The following is a 19,966-nucleotide window of genomic DNA, read 5'->3' as shown; positions in this document are numbered from 1 at the left end:
TGCTGAAATACGATAGCTTTAACAAAAAAATATTTATTGCAAAAAGATCTGGCGTGATATGAAAAATCTTGTCGTTAATTACCTGGTCCTATTGTTTCATTTGTTTAGCTTATTTTTGACGTGAGTTTTGAGATTATTTATAAATTATAATTTCATAAAATTTTTGTGTGAAAAAATTTAAAAAATGTTATAAATTTATTATTCAAAATACGTTGCAAACAGTGAATGCAATCTACACAAATGGAGTATTATTTTACAAGCTCAAAGATAGAATTTTATTTATCTTTAAAATGTATTACTCCTTCCGTTTTAAATTAGACGTCCACTTTCAAAAAATCACTTAATTTAAAAAAAATGAATATTCACAAATTAATTATATTTATATCTTTTTACATTACATAAAGAAAAATGATATTAATGTTATTGATATGGAGAAGATACCGGTATAGATCTCAAAATATATTAATTATTTTGGTAGATTATATATATAATAAATCTATTTGATATATTATTATAACAAAAGAATGTGCATCCCGAGTTAGGTGAGTGTAATAGGATTTTGGTTAAATTTGAAAAAGAAATTATTTATTATTTTAAAATAGACAAGTGGAGAATGATTTATAAGTTCTTAGAGTGATTGAATAATGAACTATTTACGTGTTTCAATAATTTTATTTAAAATATTTGATAATTTAAAAAGACAAAGTGTTATTTAAAAAATATAGAAAATAAAAAGTTGTAGAAAATGTTAGTTTTCTCGGCTTCTAATTTTCTCTCCAAAATTTTTTTAAATTTATTTCTACTTTATGTGTATAAAGTATAAACTCCTAATTTTATCATGTCAAACAAAATTTTAGGCTCAAAGTATGGAGCATAAATAATAAATAAAGAGTAAATAACCAAAAACACTAATGGTATGCCTGGTAGGTGTGAGATCACCGGAGCATATCACTAAATAATATGACACTTTGTCAAAAAAAAATAATAATAATAATATGACACAAATCATATGAACAAATCTTAAGGGTCAGTTGTATCTGGACAACTTTGAAAACTGGAAAGGGATCCTGCAACATACCACAATTGCAACACTTAAATATACCTACTACTAGCTGCAGATGATCAACTTCATATATAGCCAAAGCCATTAAAATTCTTCGCGAAAGTCATAAACTCAAAGCCATTGTACACATTTAAAGAAATCTTCAAATTTTCTATTGACAATTTTGGGCACAATGCATCTTGCAAGGACCATCTATTCATAAACTAAATAACATCTATTTTTTTACCAATGTCCTGATTACTGGATACTCATTTCCATTGATACCCAGACATGATCAAACTATTCTCCAACCATGAGCTAGTGATTTAATTTATATCATAACAAGTTCAATGCTCTTACAGTTTTTTGTTATTATGGTTTTGTTCTCCCAACTGGAAAAAGAAAGCTGAAGTGCTCCTGGCACTGATAGTAAATTAGTAACACCCACAACTCACAAGGATAAGAAATTACAGGTTACATTTTGGGGTATTAACTACTTTGTAACAGTAGCCAGAAAGAATAGACATCTCTCTTTCTCCAGTTACTTCATCAGGAGGGATGGCATTGCTGATTTCTTTCACATCTTCACGACTAAGCTTTACTCGTAGAGATCCTATATTTGCATCAAGGTTCTTCGTTTTTGTTGTTCCTGTGAATCATTGAAAAGACCATTAGAATTTTTAAGAATTCCTCCGAAAACCTTAAAAAATTCAAACTTATATTCCTTTGTTTTAAAGTATATGAGCGGTAGAGTAAAGATCCCAGCATGCATGGAGGACAGAAGAAGCCTTCTCACAAGGCCACCGACGAATCCTCCAAGATGGCCTCAGGCCTTTAATGCTTATAAAAGTCATCTGGGAATGAAACTATTAACATTTCTTGTGATTTATGGAAAGCACACTATAATAATTGTATTCAAGCTCCAAAAAGTATATAAAATACACATGTTATAATTTCCCCGGAGAAGTACCAGATGCAACTGAGCGATTATGTGACTAGCAAACAGACTTGTACACCAGAAAAAATGAAAGCACAATTTCTAAGAGTGAGGATCTAGAAATAGACAGTTTCATAATAGCAAGTTCAAGAAATATTGCTACAAATTCAGCTTGTAAAATTAATGTAAGCTATTCCATCATTAATTGCGAACACATGAATGAAGTAATTTGCATACCAGGGATCGGTACAACCCTGTCTTCTTGATGATGAAGCCATGCCAGAGCCAGTTGAGGAGGAGTGCAGGAATGCTTTGCAGCCAGGTCGGCGAATCTGTTGTATAAAAGTTTGTTCTTCTCTAGGTTATCCCCGATGAACCTTGGATGCCTATTCTGAACCCAAAAGTTCAATAATATGCGTAAATGTTCCAGTCTCAATGTAATTCTTTTTGTTTTATTAAATCAAAAGTGTCCTTGAAGAATCGCAACAAAAAAAATGATTTTATACATTCAATTAAAATTTCTCAGAGCAGTGATCTTTATTTCAACTAAATTAAGCATACCATAGCACTATTTTTAGGCAAACTCTCTACCGCTGCCTTCCCCCCAAAGAACCCATGGCCAAGAGGTCCATATGAAACTATTCCAATACCGAGCTCCCTATATTTGAAAACAGATAAATTGAAATGATCAAATTACTAATACTCCATAAAACAAATCTTAAAGCCATAGTTTTGCCTACTAAAACTTATCGGATCAGTTTGATTAACAACAGGACAACAAGCAGAGCTATAACACTACCGACAGAGTGGAATAATATCATCTTCAATTTCACGAGTCCACAAAGAATACTCCATCTGCACTGCTGTAATAGGATGAATCGCATGAGCTCTCCTTACTGTGTCCACACTAGCTTCAGATAATCCTATGTACTTTATCTTTCCCTCCTCAACTAGCTTCTTGAGCTCCCCTATCTTAAATGCCAAAAAAATTTCAAATACATGAGTTTAAGAACTTTATACATTGTAGCACCAAGGTGCATGAGCATATGTAGTTTTTTCGTTGCATCAGCCATCAAGTATTAATGACAGAGCTTACTGTGTCCTCTATTGGCACTGAAGTATCCACTCGATGTTGATAGTAAAGATCAATGTAGTCCACACCAAGCCTCTTGAGACTCGACTCACAACATTCACGTACATATTCAGGAGTTCCACTGATAATAACTTTCATATCAGGTGTGAACCTAACTCCAAATTTTGTTGCTAATTGAACTTTTTCACGCGGAAGCTGCTTCAGTGCCTGACAATTAGTGAGAAATACGAACTTTAACTATAATAGATGATTAATTGGTAGTTCATGTCTCTTAGGCAGTAGAATAGTAATTTGAACTATACAGACTTAAGTAGTAAACTAGATCCTACTTGTGTTCCTTGGATCATCTAAAGTTAGTTGGTCTGTAGCTAAGAACTTCTATTTTTTACCTTTCCAATCATGATTTCATTATCATGCTTGTATCCATAGACATCAGATGTATCGAAGAACGTAACGCCCTTGGAGAATGCTTCCTTTATAATTGAACATCCATCTTCATGTGAAAGTGGAGTATTTAGCATCCCACTCAGCCCTGCACATCCAAATCCCAATCTTGAAACCTGTATAACAGAATAAACACATCATATTTTAGATGCTTTTATGCAGAGAAGGCAAGTATGAAATTCGCCATAGTAAAATCATTTTCAATTCACTAGATTATTAAGTACATGCAGCAGAGGACATCCGAATTCGAACTCATTCCTTACAGTCATGTGGAGGGGCACGGAGGCATGTCACTAGGCTATCAACGAATTCTCAATCACGAGACATTTTTTAACTGTAGCCTCCATATTAAAACCGTACTAGAAATCAGAATAAACCTATACAAAACCTCTATGCTAAGCAAGAAGGATCAATCAAACTGAAAAAATTAAAGTGGTTAAAGGGGCGACACGGAAAGTCATTTTTTACTATTCTAGTGAAAGTCCCTATCCGTTTAGCGAAATTTAGAAATAACATCTAAGACTAAAACTGTTGAAAAACATGATGTACCTCTAATCCCTGATTACCCAGCTTCACTTTCTGGACTTGAATGTTGGATGTCTGCTCCATTTCATTTCAGAAAACTATTATAATTATCTGCAATGGAATGTAAAATAATAAGTGTGCTACTAGCATAGTGGAACAAGTAGATATATTTATATAATGAGTGTGTGGATCATATGACAGCAAACCAAACTTGACTATAAAGCTTAAGCTCCATGCATCTGTTTAATGTTTTCCTTGTCTGTTATATTTGAAAAAAATATCATGGCCTGGTACTTTATATTAATATGTCAAAAGTATTTTTCTTTCTTTAGCAAGCAAGTTCTTGATATAAATCTTGATTCCGGGAGGAATAAGCCGGCCACTTGCACAAGGAGGGAGTAGTTCTTGTACAAGCTCAAAATGTATCTAAAGACTGGTCAATAATGCTGATGCTAGATAACATGACTACTACACCATACATACTAAAATTTATATATAAATAAATCCTTTTTTTGTGGATTTATATTCACTGTTTCTGCATGAATAAAACGAAATATGGTATGTATTTTTAGGAATGGGAATGGATCATATATATTTTATGATTTGGAAGATTATTATGGACATTATGTTACAAGATTCAAAACTATGCCTGTATTATATAGGTTCACATTTTAAATTATTAGAGGAAACTAATATAATAATGAACCACATGCAAGAACGCACAAATAACTTTTTTATTCTTATAATTTTTTATTTTTGACGATAGCTCATTAATATTTTGGTAAATACATTTTTTTTCTTTCATATAAATATACTTAATTGCTTATGATAAAAGGTGAATCCGAGTTGCTAGCAGAATGGTCGGATAGATTGAGGCTAGGGTTGCTTCCTCGCTACTGCGGGAAAAGTTCAAAATTTTAAAATTAACAGTAAAATTTTCAGTTTTTTGACCGATGAGTTAAATTATCATTGTTTAAACAAAATATTATATTTTGTGTATTAAGATGAAATAAATTAATATATTGTCGCTAAATATAAGTTAAATAGATTAAAATGCGACCTAACTATAAATTTGGACCATTTATATCAAAATGCATGTTGAAGAATCATATTATGTGGAATGTTGAGTGGGTGTCAACCCAAGTGACACGCGGAAAAGATAAAAAAAATTTGTCTTGAATATACTCGGCTAAACAAGAAATCGGAAAACAAATTTGTGCGGATTTGATCTGTTTAGAACAGATTATATAATACTATTGTGGAGTTAGACTTGTCTAGCTGGCCTCATGTAGCCACTAGCTAATAACATTATGTAAATTAGTCAGTTTAAAATAGTATATGATATAAGAATATATATTAAAAACGTAAAAATTGTTTTTTTTAAAATATAGTTAATAATTATATTTCAAATATAATATTTATTATTATAATAATTAAATAAAATGAGTTGGACATATAATAAATGTAAGACATTAATATAAATTAGGAAAGAAATAAGTTATAAAATTTATAAATGTTGACAATTTATACAATTCATATTCGGGGTAAAATTTGGACGTACCTTTTAACCCTTAAAGTATACATCTCGTTGGCTTTAACCCCCAAAGAATACATTAAAATACATTAGATGTTCCTTTTAACCCTTAATGTTTAATGCACCTTTTAACTCTCACGTGTGAAATGTCAACTTTGTCCACCCTGTTATATACCAGTATACGTCATAAGGGCTAAATGGTACGACAAAGATACTTTCAAGGTTGAAAGGTATATTTTTAAACTTCGAGGCCGTATTGGAACTTTCACCCAAACTTCAAGGACTAAAAGGTCATTAAGTCAATATATAATTATATACACTTATGTGAATGTTTCTGATAATATGAATAATTTTTTAATTTATTTGTCCAGACTCGATGCTTAATGAACCACATAAATCGTATGCAATACTGTGATTTTATATTATAATTATTGTGATCAAAAAACATTATTTAAACAAATTTTAATTTAAACAGGAATTCCTGAACCTTTGCGAACATCCTGTTCCGTTCTAGACCCAGCGAAATGTGTGATTGGTTTGGATTTGGTTCTAACAATATAGTTTTAGTTTGGTTCTTGAACTACAACCATTTTTAAACCATATTTTCTTGAATACAGTTATGGATCTAGTTCGGTTTTACCGGTTTTGGTTCTAAATATGGATCAACCATTTTTTATAAAATTAATAATTTTCATGCATTTTTTCCAATGGAAAACAAAATATAAAATAATTGAGAAGCCACGATACGAACATTTCCGTCCTAAGTAAATATAACACTTGCAGTAATAAACAAAAGTCACAAACCAAGCAGTAGCCTGTACGTCCATCTAATCTTATACAAAGAAAATGAAACAAAGACCCAAGACAGATGGATCAAGTCTAATACTAATAATATGGAAACTTGCACCAGTCAGTGAACACAAGATTACTAGAATTGTCAGGCTTTGCAAGAGCTTCTGTCAACACATGGATCATGGATCATGGAGCATATTATCTGCAAAATTGTTCCATATTATCTGCAAAATTCTGGTTTAGATGGAACATCTGGAATCCCAGATCAGCCTACAAAAAAATAAAAAGAAGTATGTTGTGTGTCATATGCAACTACAAAAAATAAATAACTTTAAAATAAGCCAGTGAATCAACAATATTACTTCAAGAAAGTCAGTTTTCAATATTCTGCAATCCAAGTACAAACTTCTCAACATCACCCATGGAATCATCTTCCTCATCTTCAATACCTACATTTAACAAGTTTATCCAAATAAGTAATTCACAATACATACTAAACAATACAGGTTTATCCAAATAAGTAAATCACAATACATACTAAACAATACAGAGACTATATTCGAATTTATCTTCAGTGCCGTGCAACCAACTGCGAGTACATAATAATGCCTCAGCATTTTCAGGAGTAATAGAGCTACAATACTTACTAATAATTTGACTTCCGGTACTAAAAGAAGACTCAGAAGCAACAGTAGTTATCGGCATACTCTTCCAGATAAAGACTCTAATTCATGTTTCATTTTTCTCTTCTCAACTCTATATATATCCAAGATATCAGCTTTTATGGTGTTCCTTGAAATGTCTTGTACATTAGGATTTAAATATTTATGCATATCCCGAATACCAGCATACTCAACAAAAGTAAAGGGTAAGTTATGTTGTATTATTGTCTTTCCCATTAGCTCACGATAAACATTTTGCTCAAAAGGAACAATTCCAAGCTCATCATTAGGTACAACTTCCCCATGCTTTAACATTGTATGTTTTCGCATATTTGAGGTACCATAATCACATATATATACTTGACCACATTCTTTACACCTAGATTTTGTTTTTCCATCTTCCTCAAATTTTTCATATAATTCCCAAATTTTTGACGTAGTTTTCTTATATCTTTTTGAAGGTCTACTAGTAGTTGAGCTTTCTTCTTCCATTACAACCTCAAATATCTATAAAATCAACACAAAAATACAAGAATGATCACACATATCAATTACAAGTACATAATTACTTGAGCAAAATCTACGAACAAACAAAAGCATAAAACATAAACATAAATAATTTCATATTAATACCAAGTAAATTACTCGGCATAAATAATTTTAGATTAATACATCAGTTAGTTATAGTATCAATGTCTCTGCCAATTCTCACAAGTACACTCAATATTGGATACTCTAAATACACATAGTTTCAACATAAAACAAATTCAGCAAATATCGCAAAATCATAAAATATGGGTATACAAGAAGAAATTAACAAACTTTTAACCAATGCCCAAGTCTTAAGAATCAAATTGCACGGATAAACAATACACAAAAACACAACTAAACATGGGTAGCAATTGATATGTACGGATTGATATCTAAGAGAGAGAGGGAGAGAGAGAGAGGGGGGGGGGGGGCGAGAGGGGGACAAGGAGAGAGAGGGAGGGAGGGAGAGAGAGAGGGCGAGAGTGGGAGAGGGAGGGAGAGAGAGAGAGGTGTTACCTGTGAATCGAGAGAAGAAGAGAAGTCTCGGCGCAATCGCAGTCTCGCAATCCCCAATTTCAGTCGTGGAGTGAGAGTCCGAGAGAGTGTCGACTGTCGAGTGAGATCGTATAATTGGACTTGATAATCGAGGCTTTTTTTTTTTTAATTTGGGTATCACACATTTGAAACTATATTTAGATTTAGATTTTGGACTGAAAATGTGATTTGTAACTAAACTATGTCCATATAAAATATGTGATTATTTGTTAGCCCAGATTTTGAAATCTAGTTTAGTTTGGTTTGGATAACTAGTTTCGGGCCCATATTGCCAGGCCTAGACCAGGCTCACCAGGGACAGAAAAAAAATTAGAGGCCGTTTGGTTGGGGGTAACTGACAAAGGAAAAGGGAAACAATCCGTTTCATTCCCTTTGTTGTTGTTTGTTTTATAAAATATGTCATTCTATTTCCCTTGTTTTGATTTTAGGTTTACCCCAAATCCCTCCTGATCCATTCCCCAGCCCCCACCAGGTATTTCTTTTCCCTTTCTTGATTCTTATTTTATTTTCAATTATAATTTATTTCAAAAATCATTAACATTAAAAAATAATATGTAAAATATTTTTGAAGATCAAAAATAAATTTTAATTTAGATTTTACATATTAAAAATAATTTTAATATAATTTATAAGTCAAGATATATATTAAATTAATGAAATTTTTAAATAATAAAATATATCAAATTTTAAACGTAAATATATTTGACTCTTTTGATATTATTTAATATTTAAAAATCAAATATAAAAATAATTATATAATTTTTCATTCCGTTTCCGGATCAAAACCAAACAGGTAATATAATTCAGCATCATTCCTTTTCTTTCTTTTCATTTCCCTTTCTGAATTCCATTCCGTTTCCTTAACTCGAACCAAACGGCCCGTTATATAATCCCAATACAGTCAGATCGAGGACGAGGATTGAATTTGAATTTAAAAATTAATATCCCGATTTCGAAGCGACTTTGTATTCATCACTCCATACTTATATATATCCATGTAAATGAGCCGATATTTGATCCGATTCAACTTGATCCGTGGTTAAATAAAAGAATATAGATTTTTATTATTAAGATTCGATCTGATAATAATCCAATCCGATAAAAGAATCAATATGGATATAGTCAAATCCGATCAATTAATGATCCGATCCGAATAACGCTTAACTGTATTATACATTTTATATTATATTGTATTATAATATATTATATTATATTATTATATGCAAAATAAAATTTTCTAAAAATATAAGACAAAACCCTAAATCATATTTTCTTATAACCGAGAATATCATAATAAGCTTCCTCCAGAAGTATCAAGCAACTTATTTGTTATTTTTCCATTCATTTGATTCTTTCTACGTCGAAGATTTTATAGCAACAATCAACAAAATTTGTCATGTATTTTTGTTTATAACATGAAGGTACGACTTTACTACTTTCTTAGTTCTTTTTTATGCTTGTTAAGTTAAAATTCATGAATTAATATAGTTATAAAATATCACTTTTTTTTTATGAAAGGTTAATACATGATGCAAAAATATATTTCATAATTTGTAATGGATCGGATCTGATCCGATTATCTACAATCCGAATATATCGGATATGAATTGACTTGTAAATATCTAATCCGTTCCGATAAAATTAAATAAATTATGATATAAATTAAAGTAGATCTGATACAAATCCGATCTGTTTATGTTTACGGGCCTACTTGTATAACTCGTCAATTAAAATATTAGTCGGGTGGAAGATGCTGTTGCACCGTGCACGTACGCAGTAAAAACACAAAGAAAGATAAAAGCTTCCGCCTTGAAATACAATACTGTAGCTTGTATTCCCACTCCATCGATCATCTTCATATTCTATAATTGCACCACAAGACTCCGCTTCTCACATCTTTTAATGCAACTAGTCTCTTTGACTTTGACTCTCCACGTCACATTAGTAATCTAATACTCATTCCATTTTAAATTAGATATCCATTTTTTTTCAAAAAAAAATGACACAGTTTAAGAAAAGTGGATGTTCACAAATTAATTGTATTAAATGATCAAATATGTGTAGCGAGATTGATCTAGAAAATAAAAATACTAAGAGATATATGGAATAAATGACTTTAGAAATATGATTTTGCATTGAAAATTGAAGTGGAGAAGATTTGAAATAATTTTTTTTTTTTTTTTAAATGAACATGTAAATTGAAACGGAGCAGTATCCATAGCAGTAATAAAGCAATAAAAGATAAATTTATTTATTTACCTCCACGCTTACACAATACACATAGCTCCTCACTCTCACACTGACTAGTGACTACAACAACTATATCACTTATAAATCCCGTCTCTCTAGCACACATTTCTCTTCCATGGCCTTCTTACACCGCCGTCTTATATCTTCGGCTGCTCTCCTTTTCCTCATTTTCGCCTCCTCCGCCGCCGCAACACGGACCCCAACTCACCGTAAACTCGGTACGTACCTCAATTCCAACTCTCTGTTCTAGCTATGCAACTCTCTCATAATCCTCTTTTTTTCTAAAAAACCTCAGGCGGACAAGATTCGAGCGGGTCACTCGAGATTCTGGAACGAGTGATGATAACTCGACGGCGACTCAGTGGACTAGGATCATGGCCACCTTCTTGTAGATCCAAATGCGAAAGCTGCTCGCCATGTAATCCGGTCCATGTACCGGTTCACCCCGGTTTTACTATCCCATTAGAGTATTATCCCGAAGCTTGGCGTTGCAAGTGTAGAAATAAAACGTACAAGCCTTAAATTAATTTGTATTTCGAAATGAAATTAATTTATATATATGTGTAGTTCAGCTAAGTAGAATATACTCCAAGATTCCTGGTTTGCATTTAGTTCACTAGCTGCATAATCATTAGTCATTACAGCTTCTTCAATAACTGTGCTTTAAGTACTGCAATGTTTATAATTTCGTGAGTTTTATATTTTACAGTTTTGTTGAATGAGATGAAGGCTTAAACAGGGAATGAAGTTGTTGAGAAAGCCAATGCATTTATTTGATGCATTCTTAATGTTACCGTGAATATATACATCGGTAGTTTAGGTATTTTAGTGTAGGAGTTGTGGTACTTTTTTATCTCTCTGCTCTGCCTGTGCCTCTGTTTTCATCATGTTTTATATTACTTTCTCTTTCTTCTGTGTTTGGAACATGGGGTGTTGGTTGAGAAGATGAGAAAATGGGGGATGTATTCTTCAAAACTAAGATTTGATGCTTCACATGTGAGTCAGTCTCACAGATTATTTTGCTTTCGAATCAACAGTTTCGTGTTTGATAATTTTACTTCAGGACTCAGGAGGGTTCATATTTGGCTGTAATTCGAGTTGGATATTAAGGTCTTATTCGAGCCGAGTTTAATCGAGTTGAGCTGAGGAAGCTCGTTTAGTTAATCGAGTCGAGATCTCGAGTCGAGCTGAGGCGACTTGTTTAGTTAATCGAGTCTAAATCTCTATCAAACTTGATTTGTTTAATTTTACGAGTCGAGTCGAGCTGACTCGTTTAGCTAAACGAGCCTGTTCTAACAAAAAGAGCAAGCCAGCACGCATAATCTTACACATAATCGAGCATAAACCTTTATCTGAACGCAGCTTGTTTAATTTCACGAGTTAAGTCGAGTTAGCTCGACTCGTTTAATTAAACGAGCCGGAACATATGTCCGAATTCGGCTCGTTTAATGAGTCAAGCTAAACTGAACCCAGTTAAACGAGTTCGAGCCGGGCGAGCTTGAGCCGTCCGACTCGAATTACGACTCTATTCAAGCGCTTTGCCGAGCAAGAGAAGCATAGTTAAATGCTCAAAACGTTGTACGAAGAGACTAATCTGGACTGAAATTCTGATTGAGTTTGTCATGGAATGATATTTTTGCCATATTTTGTTCAAAATTTATTATATTTCTTAACTTAAATCCAAATTAATATTCAATAATTATTCTATTTAGTCCGCCCCACAGTTTCTGATTCCGCCACTTAAATATTTTATATACGAAAATGATCTTGAATCTCCAAGTTGGTAGGCAGGACTGCAATCTGCATCTATAACTTACCGTATGCACACGCAACGAAACTATAACTTGCAGTCATGTCGTGTAAATAATTTTTTTTTTTTTTTTTTTTTTTGCTAATTGAATACACACGCACAGGTGGGGAGTCGAACTCCCGACCTCCCGCAAGGGGTACAAGAGCTCTACCGCCACACCAACACTTTGTTGGCCGTGTAAATAATTTTATCGACGAGTAATCACAGTTTACATAAACTTGTGTACATATATACAGTGTACTGTGTGCAAAAGCTGAGTGTTTCGTGTATTATCAGAACAGGTGGAAATGTACGATGAGTCTGAAAACTAAAAGTGAAAGCTATGCAACAATGAAAAAAATAATGAAGATAAAAGATCAGTGGAGCTGCAGAGCAGCATTATTTGATGAAAAAGGGAATTCCAGTTCTAACCCTGGGGAGAGGGGAAGATGAGTGTAATATGGTATGTTCAGTATCATGTCATGGTCACTCGTGCAGTAAAACAGAAGGCAGTCCTATGTAAAGTCAAAACATCCATGTACACAACACCTTTTGCTATTCATTACCTGCTGTTAGTCTGTAATAACTATGTTGTGTCACAGTGACTCACTCACTGCTTTCAAATGAGTAAGCACAGTCTCCTCAGTTTTAGCAATTTAATCATGCACCTCAAATTTAATACTAATGACAACAAATATCTAGGTACAATCTTGTACGCATACCATCTACAAAAAGTTTCAAATTTCGTATGTGGTCCAAAAACTAAACCTACACAACCCCTACAATATCTGCATAATAAAGTTGAGAAAATAATGAGTTCTTATCAGAAGTTTGCATTCCATGTTGGTGTACCATTCACATATTGATAGGCTGATCTTTTATCCTCCTATTATGCAGAGTTTAGTTTTCAGATGAAATTTGTGAAACTTTTTAAAACTTCGTAAAGGTACTATCTGTAAACTTTTATCTTCGTTTACTCAGAGTCATATACATTAACATGTTAACAAACAGTGGCGGAACCAGGACTAAAAGTTAGGGGGGTTGAAAAATATTTCGTCATCCATACTTGCATAAATAGCTTTCTCAATATATATCATCATACTATTATTCATTCATGCATCTTCCATCCTATTACGCTGATAAGTCTTGATTGTTTTCATAGCAAAAAAAACTCTTTCAACAGTAACAATGACAACGGGTAAAACCTAAGCTAACTCAACCCGAAGATAAACTAAGAGATAAGGAGTGTGTCTGTGTGTTTTAACCATCATCACAGAAAGATTTCCTATTTCATTTGAAATCCAAATTAATCATTATCCGCTCTCACATCATAGATTAAATTGTGTAACTGATTTGACAACAACTCCCGGTCTAGTAAAGAGAAATCCTTTGGATAAAATTCTGCAAAGCGGACCAGCTTTGAGTTAGTGAAACTTGAAAATTAATTTATAGGATCCAAAGAGCCTAGTAGCTCTATGTTTCCTTCTGTAAAATGGTTATCCTTCTCTTGGAAAATAAGATCAATAACCTGTTAAATAAAAAAGTTAGTAAACAAGTTTTATAGCAGTGAACATTTTTTAAAAATGTCTTCCACTCTTCCTCTCTTAATAGCTGCAATTTAATTTTCATACTTCGAACCATTGTCATAGTATTTATAATATTCCGGGTTCTTTGTTGTAAAGATTATGACAAATCATTAGTAATTGTCAAGATAACTTTTATCAAAAGAACTCCACTGAATTAGGGTAGTGTTAATGTTGCGCATGACTTATGAGAGCATGTCCAAAAACTTCTTCATATGGGCTTTTTAGCCAAAATTTGAAGAATATGGAGATAGAATGAACTCCAACAAGCTCCTAGCACCTCTTCAAAAACTTAGGAGCTCTATTTGCTTCCTCAACAATGAGGAGCACACTCCCCCTCTTAATTATATTTTATATTATTTTTCTTATGTACAAAGTACTCAGCATGCATCATACAGTTTGCATGATCTAGTTGCTCTGAGTGTATCCGTTTGAATATATTTGTTAATTAGACTATTTTTAGACTAAGTGCATTTTCTTTTCTTTTTCTATAATAAGTCCCTTTCTATGACATTTATAATTCATCGGGGCTAATAAAATTATATCGACATCACAAATTTAGCGACGGCTGAAAAAAAATATACACTGTTTTTTCGAGGTTAGGGGGGACTATAGCATCCCCTAGCCCCCCTCTGCCCTCTGGTTCCGCCACTATTAACAAATCAGAGATGCTGGAAAGATATAAATTCCCCAGTATGGACAAGGTAGATTTCATTGCTATATAATCGCTAAATAATCTTCAGAAAGGTGTACCATTCGATATCATTCCAGAGCAGCTAAAGTGTGTACTTTCACATCAAAAACTCTATGGTTTGGAGCATCACAGGCAGTGTCTCATCACCATCTCTAATGAGAGTCAGTGCACCGAAATCTCCTTTAAAATAAGCATTGCAAAACGCAACCATAATGCCCCCAACAAATGTCCTCATGGGTTCCCTCGACTCGCCATTTTTGCACAAGCAATGTGAAGCCTTCCCTCTGATCCCGGGAGTCTCGTCGTCTAGCATATCAGTATGTCCATAATCCTTCACAACAAAGTAACATGCTGGTTCGCGACATTCATTGTAAAAGTCCTTATGATTCACCCCACTCGGAGCACAAGGCGGGAATAAGGCATTCCTTTTTATTTCCCCCAAACCAGAGCCAATCACCAATGCAGCCATATTGAGATCAAAGGAACGAGGAACGTATGTCAGCACTGGTGGATTGGTTTGCTTTCCCTTGTCTGTGCCATCAACTGGATCAATGCCTATTATAGCTGAAAATTTGGAGGCAAGTGATTTCTTGAGAGCGAGCGCGAAGGCAACTTTGCCTCCCCTGCTATGGCCTGCAAGTCCTAATTTGCGCAAATTTGCCTTGACACTACTTGGGAGAAAACCTTGGAGTCCTTCAGATAGCCACTTGGTTATTGCAGCTGTGGTATTAATTTCTTCTGTTGTATCCGGTCCAGCAACCGTATATAACTATACGGAGTGACAACATTGATTTAATTATATGTTTCTACTAGAAATGCAATGATAGAAATTCAACATATGTGTCACACAGAAGAATCATTCTAAATTTCTAATATTTATTCTATTTTTGAGTTGGGTTATTTATTTTTAATGAACAAATGTAAGGTCTGCGCATATTTTACCCTCTTTAGACCGTGTTCAATGAGCGAGGTACACAGTAAATAATATAACACATACCACAATCATTATATCTCAATGAAACTGTGCAGCATACTTGGGGTACTAAAAGACAGGTAAAAACACAGACAAAAACATTAGAGGCCATGATGAGATAACTGACCTGAGGAGCTATGACAATGAAGCCATGGGAAGCTATGTGTTGCATAAGCTGGGAATAAAATGAGTTGTACAATAAGTAACCATGTAGAAGCAATAATACAGGGAATTCTCCTGCTTCTGCATCTGATGGAGTGGCAATCAAGAGCTGCTTTGGAGGCGCTACAGTCAAAGAACTAGCCTTGTTCTTACCAAGACATGAAGTTTCTGCTTCAACTTTCACAAGAGCTGTTGTGTACTTTCCTGTCTCAAAAACACTTGAACCAGATTTATCAGAGGCAGGAGACATATTAAACTACCTCAATAGTTTAGTTTATGTATTGTTTGTGATAAGTTTTATATGGTTTTTTGTCATGTTTATATTGGCCCACTCGGTGTGAATGCAGGAATTTAACAACTTTTATGTGCTTGGAATTGGCCATTTCTTTTATATTTTGTGGCCTTTATTGGCCCACTGCTCCTGATTTCTAAACAAGTTGTTAGTTATCTTTCACCTTAAGGCAATTCATAGATATTCTTTGGATTTATCTTATTAGTTATTTTATTTCTGAAAAAAGAGAAGATTTTAAAAATGTCAATAAAGATCAAAAGGCTTTTAACAAATATCTTTCTGAACCTTAGGGATCTTTTTAACTTTACAAGCAAGAAAAGAATAATTTTTATTTAAATAATAAAATCTCTGATGCCTCTCATTTTTTTACTATTTTTTTTAAACTGTGTGGCACGTATTTTAGGATACATATAAAGTACTAGTTCATATTCTTTTTCCAAATTTCTTTTGTTTTATATAAAAAAATTTAAATATTAAAATTTTTATTAAAAAGAAGTTTAATTTATCTTATCCAACTATATTTTCTAGAATCATAAAATATATGACCCGTCCCTAATATCAACTATTGAGGACAGAAGAGTAACCTGGCAATTCTCTTTTAGCAAGTCCTTCCTAACACCAGAAGTCAACGGACGGAAATGTGTGGTAAAATCTGTGAGGGCATCTCCAACCATCACTCTAAACTTTATATTTCTTCACTTTTAACTTTATAAATAGAGTAATCCATCTCCAATCATCCATTACTCTATCTTTATATATAAAGTCATGCACTATCCTACTCTATATATGAAGTTGAACTTGAAGATAAAGCACAAATTGCTTTATTTATAAAATGAAGTAATGGTTGGAGATGGAATAAAGATATAAAGTGAAAAAGGTGAAAATGAAGATGAAGTTGCTTTATTTATAAAATTATGATTGGAGATGGTATGAAGAAAGCACCCCACCAATCTCCATATTTCAAACATTGAAGTAACTAACCGGGAAAATAGATTTTTTTGCCACCCAACTTATTATTTGTTTAGAAACCTACCACTAAACTATAATTTTTTTCTTTTTTGCCACTAATGTTAGGTTCGGATTTTTTTTTTGTCACTAACGTTAGGTTCGGATTTGATTATTAACACTATGTTATTCTTTTTAGAGTTAATTGTGGCACCCCTTTGATTTCAGCATGTTGCACATTGCACCTAATAGTTTTGGAATAAATACTATGCAGCCGCTTACTTTTAACCCATAGACACTTTGCATCCTTTCCGTTATCTTCTGCCGTTACCGTTAACTTTTGAAGGAGCATTATGAGAAATTTTATTATATTTAATTAAAATCAGACCTTTATTTAAATTTTCCGACCTTTTAAACGATATTTTTCAGAAATCTATTTTTCGGTAGTCTGCAATATAATAGTGATATGTGTCTATATCTTTATATATAGTACTCCATATGTGTCCTAGGTAGTTTATCTTAGAGGAGGAGAGTACGGATTTTTTTATTCAGAAAGGAAATCTCAAAATTAACTTATGGAACTATATTTATAAAAAGTGGGAACCTTAAAACACGTGACAAGTAGTGGTAAAGAACTATAAAGTCAAGTGATACTATATTTTTGTGGAGTCTTAAAATAATTCATAAAACTAAATTTTTGAGGTTCTTAAAATGCCCGTTAAACTCTCATACTTCAAGGTAAACTGGATAAGGGACATATAGATGACTGTATATAATGTTATAGACACATATCATATCACCATAATATTGCAGACTACCACTATGTTTTTATAATGCTAAAAAAATAACATATTGTTAATAATCAAATCAAAACATAACGTTAGTGACAAAAAAAATCCAACGTTTTTTTAAGGAAGAAAAACCAACATTAAATTTTATTCAGAAAAAATAACATAAAATAATTTTTGAAATTTTTTGGAGTCCCAAAATGCGTGTCCAACTCTCGTCCAAGTTAAACTACCTAGGACACTACATAAAGATATTGACACATATCAGGTCGCCATTATATTGCAGACTAACACTATATTTTAATAATACTAAAAAAATAACATAGTGTTAATAATTAAATCCGAACCTAACGTTAGTGACAAAAAAAAGTCCGAACCTAACATTAGTGACAAAAAAGAAAAAAATTAGAGTTCAGTGGTAGGTTTCTTAACAAATAATAAGTTGGATGGCAAAAAAATCTAATTTCCCTAACTAATTAGAGTAACATTTAACAAGCCTATTGGGGTGTTTTGGCAGGCTCAAAAGCCGATTTCTGAATTTATAAGTTAAAAGCAGTTGTGTGATTTTAAGGACTTGAAGTCCTATTGTGTCTACTACGTTAGGAGATCAACGAATTTTGTAGCTCATGCTATCACTAGAGTAGATAGTTCGATGTCTGGTCATGAAGAGTGGTTTATTGCACCCTCTTTTCTCATCGATGTTCTTGATAAGGATTTGAGTTGCTAATAAAATTTCTTGTTTGACTTCAAAAAAAAAAAGGTTGCTGGTGTAGTGTAAAAGGATGTTTGTTGGAAGAATTTTCTAATAAGATTCCAAGTTGGATATTCGGTGGCTCCTAACAAACGCGCTTTTGGATGAACATATATTGTTTATTTTTTTGACTAATATGACTTATAGCCTTCCAATTTGAGTATCTGTTCTAAGATAATCTCGAGGTGAGCCAGAGTCGAACCCAGGACCTGGGCCAACAGAGGATAAACCCTTAACCACTTGGGCTATCCAATCGTGCTCACATATATTGTTTATTAATACAAGTGCATGTGAGCCTTCTAACAAAGACAAATCGTTTATGTTATATATAAGGAGGGAGATAGAGAGCTTGACCGGTGCATACATTCGTCTATATGATATATCAAGATTCTGTTTGTAGACACTTAAAGTGACACACATTTGTGTGCCTATAGCTTCTCATGTGACATGGATAGAGCAGAGAGAAAGAGAGATACAATTGGCAATGATATGAAGAAGCTGTTGGCCATATCGTCGGAGCAGGCTAATTACAAGCATGATGCATTTGCACATTACTCGGACCTAGGTGCGCAACTTCCTTAATTTCCTGCATTCTATTTCGATACATAGGTTGCTTATAAGCCTTGATTTTTTGATTTGAGTATATATATATGTATGTTCACCTCCGGGCTCCGGTCCTCCAGTAAGGCTCCATTTGGGCTGTCTGGTTAGTCTGTGGTTCCGGTTCGATTTCAAAAATCAATAATTGATTTTTCTCAAATTTTGATATTTAATTAGATACTAGCATAAAAGCCCGTGCGAGGCACGGGGCTCTAGTTTTTGCTGTATTTTAAATAATATTCATATATCATTATATTGTTCTCGTACGGACCTTGAGTTTGTATTATGTTTTAAATAATATCCGTGTGTCATCATATTGTTTCGAGCGTAACTATTACGTTCTACTTTTTGACAAAATATATAAATATGCAACCTAATAGCATCAATAGTAATAATAAGTACTATTCCCTTCATTCCATTTTATATGACCCTTATTCCTTTTTGAGACATCTCTAAAATAATGAACTTACTATACTTACTATTTTTAAACACTACTTATCACTATTACACACACTACTTCTCTATTTTATACTCTTTTATATTAAATAAACACTATTACACTCACTATTTACCACCACTATCTCAAATCTATTATTAAATTTTGATATATTCCACCACTTTACCCAATTTCCAACTAAATTTAGGGGAATTATCTTGTATATTGTTTTTTCAATCTTATTTTCAAAAATACTACCTTATCCAATCTTATTTTCAAATCTCTAAAATATTTTCAAAAATACTACCTTTTTGAAAATATTTTCCAAAAATACGGTGGTTGCATATGCAACCATATATGCAACTACAAATCCTGATTTCAAGTTTCAGTTTTCAAATTTCATTTTCGACCTCATCTTTGGAGTCGATATATATATATATATATATATATATATATATATATGGATTCCAAATATGAGGTCGAAAATGACATTTGAAAACTGGAACTCGAAATCAGGAATTCAGTTGCATATATAGTTGCATATGGTTGTATTCAGTTGCATATGGTTGCATTCAGTTGATTCTATTG

The 19,966-nt window shown here is 32.9% G+C and overlaps 2 protein-coding genes, 1 long non-coding RNA gene and 1 other non-coding gene across 5 annotated transcripts; 1 reads left to right on the top strand and 3 right to left on the bottom strand.

Moving 5' to 3' along the window:
• Positions 1 to 1,192: 1,192 nt before the first annotated feature.
• LOC108193910 (perakine reductase-like) lies at positions 1,193 to 4,253 on the bottom strand. The gene is made up of 7 exons (XM_017360760.2): positions 4,066 to 4,253; positions 3,462 to 3,632; positions 3,076 to 3,279; positions 2,779 to 2,951; positions 2,541 to 2,637; positions 2,217 to 2,370; positions 1,193 to 1,691 (listed from the first exon to the last, which is right to left on the bottom strand). The coding sequence occupies exons 1-7, from the start codon at positions 4,123 to 4,125 to the stop codon at positions 1,510 to 1,512; spliced, it is 1,041 nt and encodes a 346-aa protein (XP_017216249.1). The 5' UTR covers positions 4,126 to 4,253; the 3' UTR covers positions 1,193 to 1,509.
• A 2,066-nt stretch (positions 4,254 to 6,319) lies between these two features.
• On the bottom strand, positions 6,320 to 8,227 carry LOC108194618 (uncharacterized). Its single transcript, XR_010285483.1, has 3 exons — positions 8,077 to 8,227; positions 6,730 to 6,816; positions 6,320 to 6,637 (listed from the first exon to the last, which is right to left on the bottom strand). It is a non-coding gene; the product is annotated as an uncharacterized LOC108194618 (long non-coding RNA).
• A 2,158-nt stretch (positions 8,228 to 10,385) lies between these two features.
• Positions 10,386 to 10,941, top strand: LOC108195589 (uncharacterized). Of its 2 annotated transcripts, none has more exons than XR_010285927.1 (2): positions 10,386 to 10,583; positions 10,670 to 10,941. It is a non-coding gene; the product is annotated as an uncharacterized LOC108195589 (transcript). The 2 variants fall into 2 exon arrangements; XR_010285926.1 differs by having other exon boundaries at positions 10,661 to 10,941.
• A 3,327-nt stretch (positions 10,942 to 14,268) lies between these two features.
• LOC108193833 (chlorophyllase-2) lies at positions 14,269 to 15,895 on the bottom strand. The gene is made up of 2 exons (XM_017360663.2): positions 15,532 to 15,895; positions 14,269 to 15,200 (listed from the first exon to the last, which is right to left on the bottom strand). The coding sequence occupies exons 1-2, from the start codon at positions 15,814 to 15,816 to the stop codon at positions 14,529 to 14,531; spliced, it is 957 nt and encodes a 318-aa protein (XP_017216152.1). The 5' UTR covers positions 15,817 to 15,895; the 3' UTR covers positions 14,269 to 14,528.
• Between the last annotated feature and the right edge of the window lie 4,071 nt (positions 15,896 to 19,966).

This window comes from Daucus carota, chromosome 7 (assembly GCF_001625215.2).
Source record: "Daucus carota subsp. sativus chromosome 7, DH1 v3.0, whole genome shotgun sequence".
Classification (NCBI taxonomy): Eukaryota; Viridiplantae; Streptophyta; class Magnoliopsida; order Apiales; family Apiaceae; genus Daucus; species Daucus carota.
The sequence above is the reverse complement of the archived record's forward strand: the minus strand, read 5'-3'. Positions and strand labels throughout refer to the sequence as shown.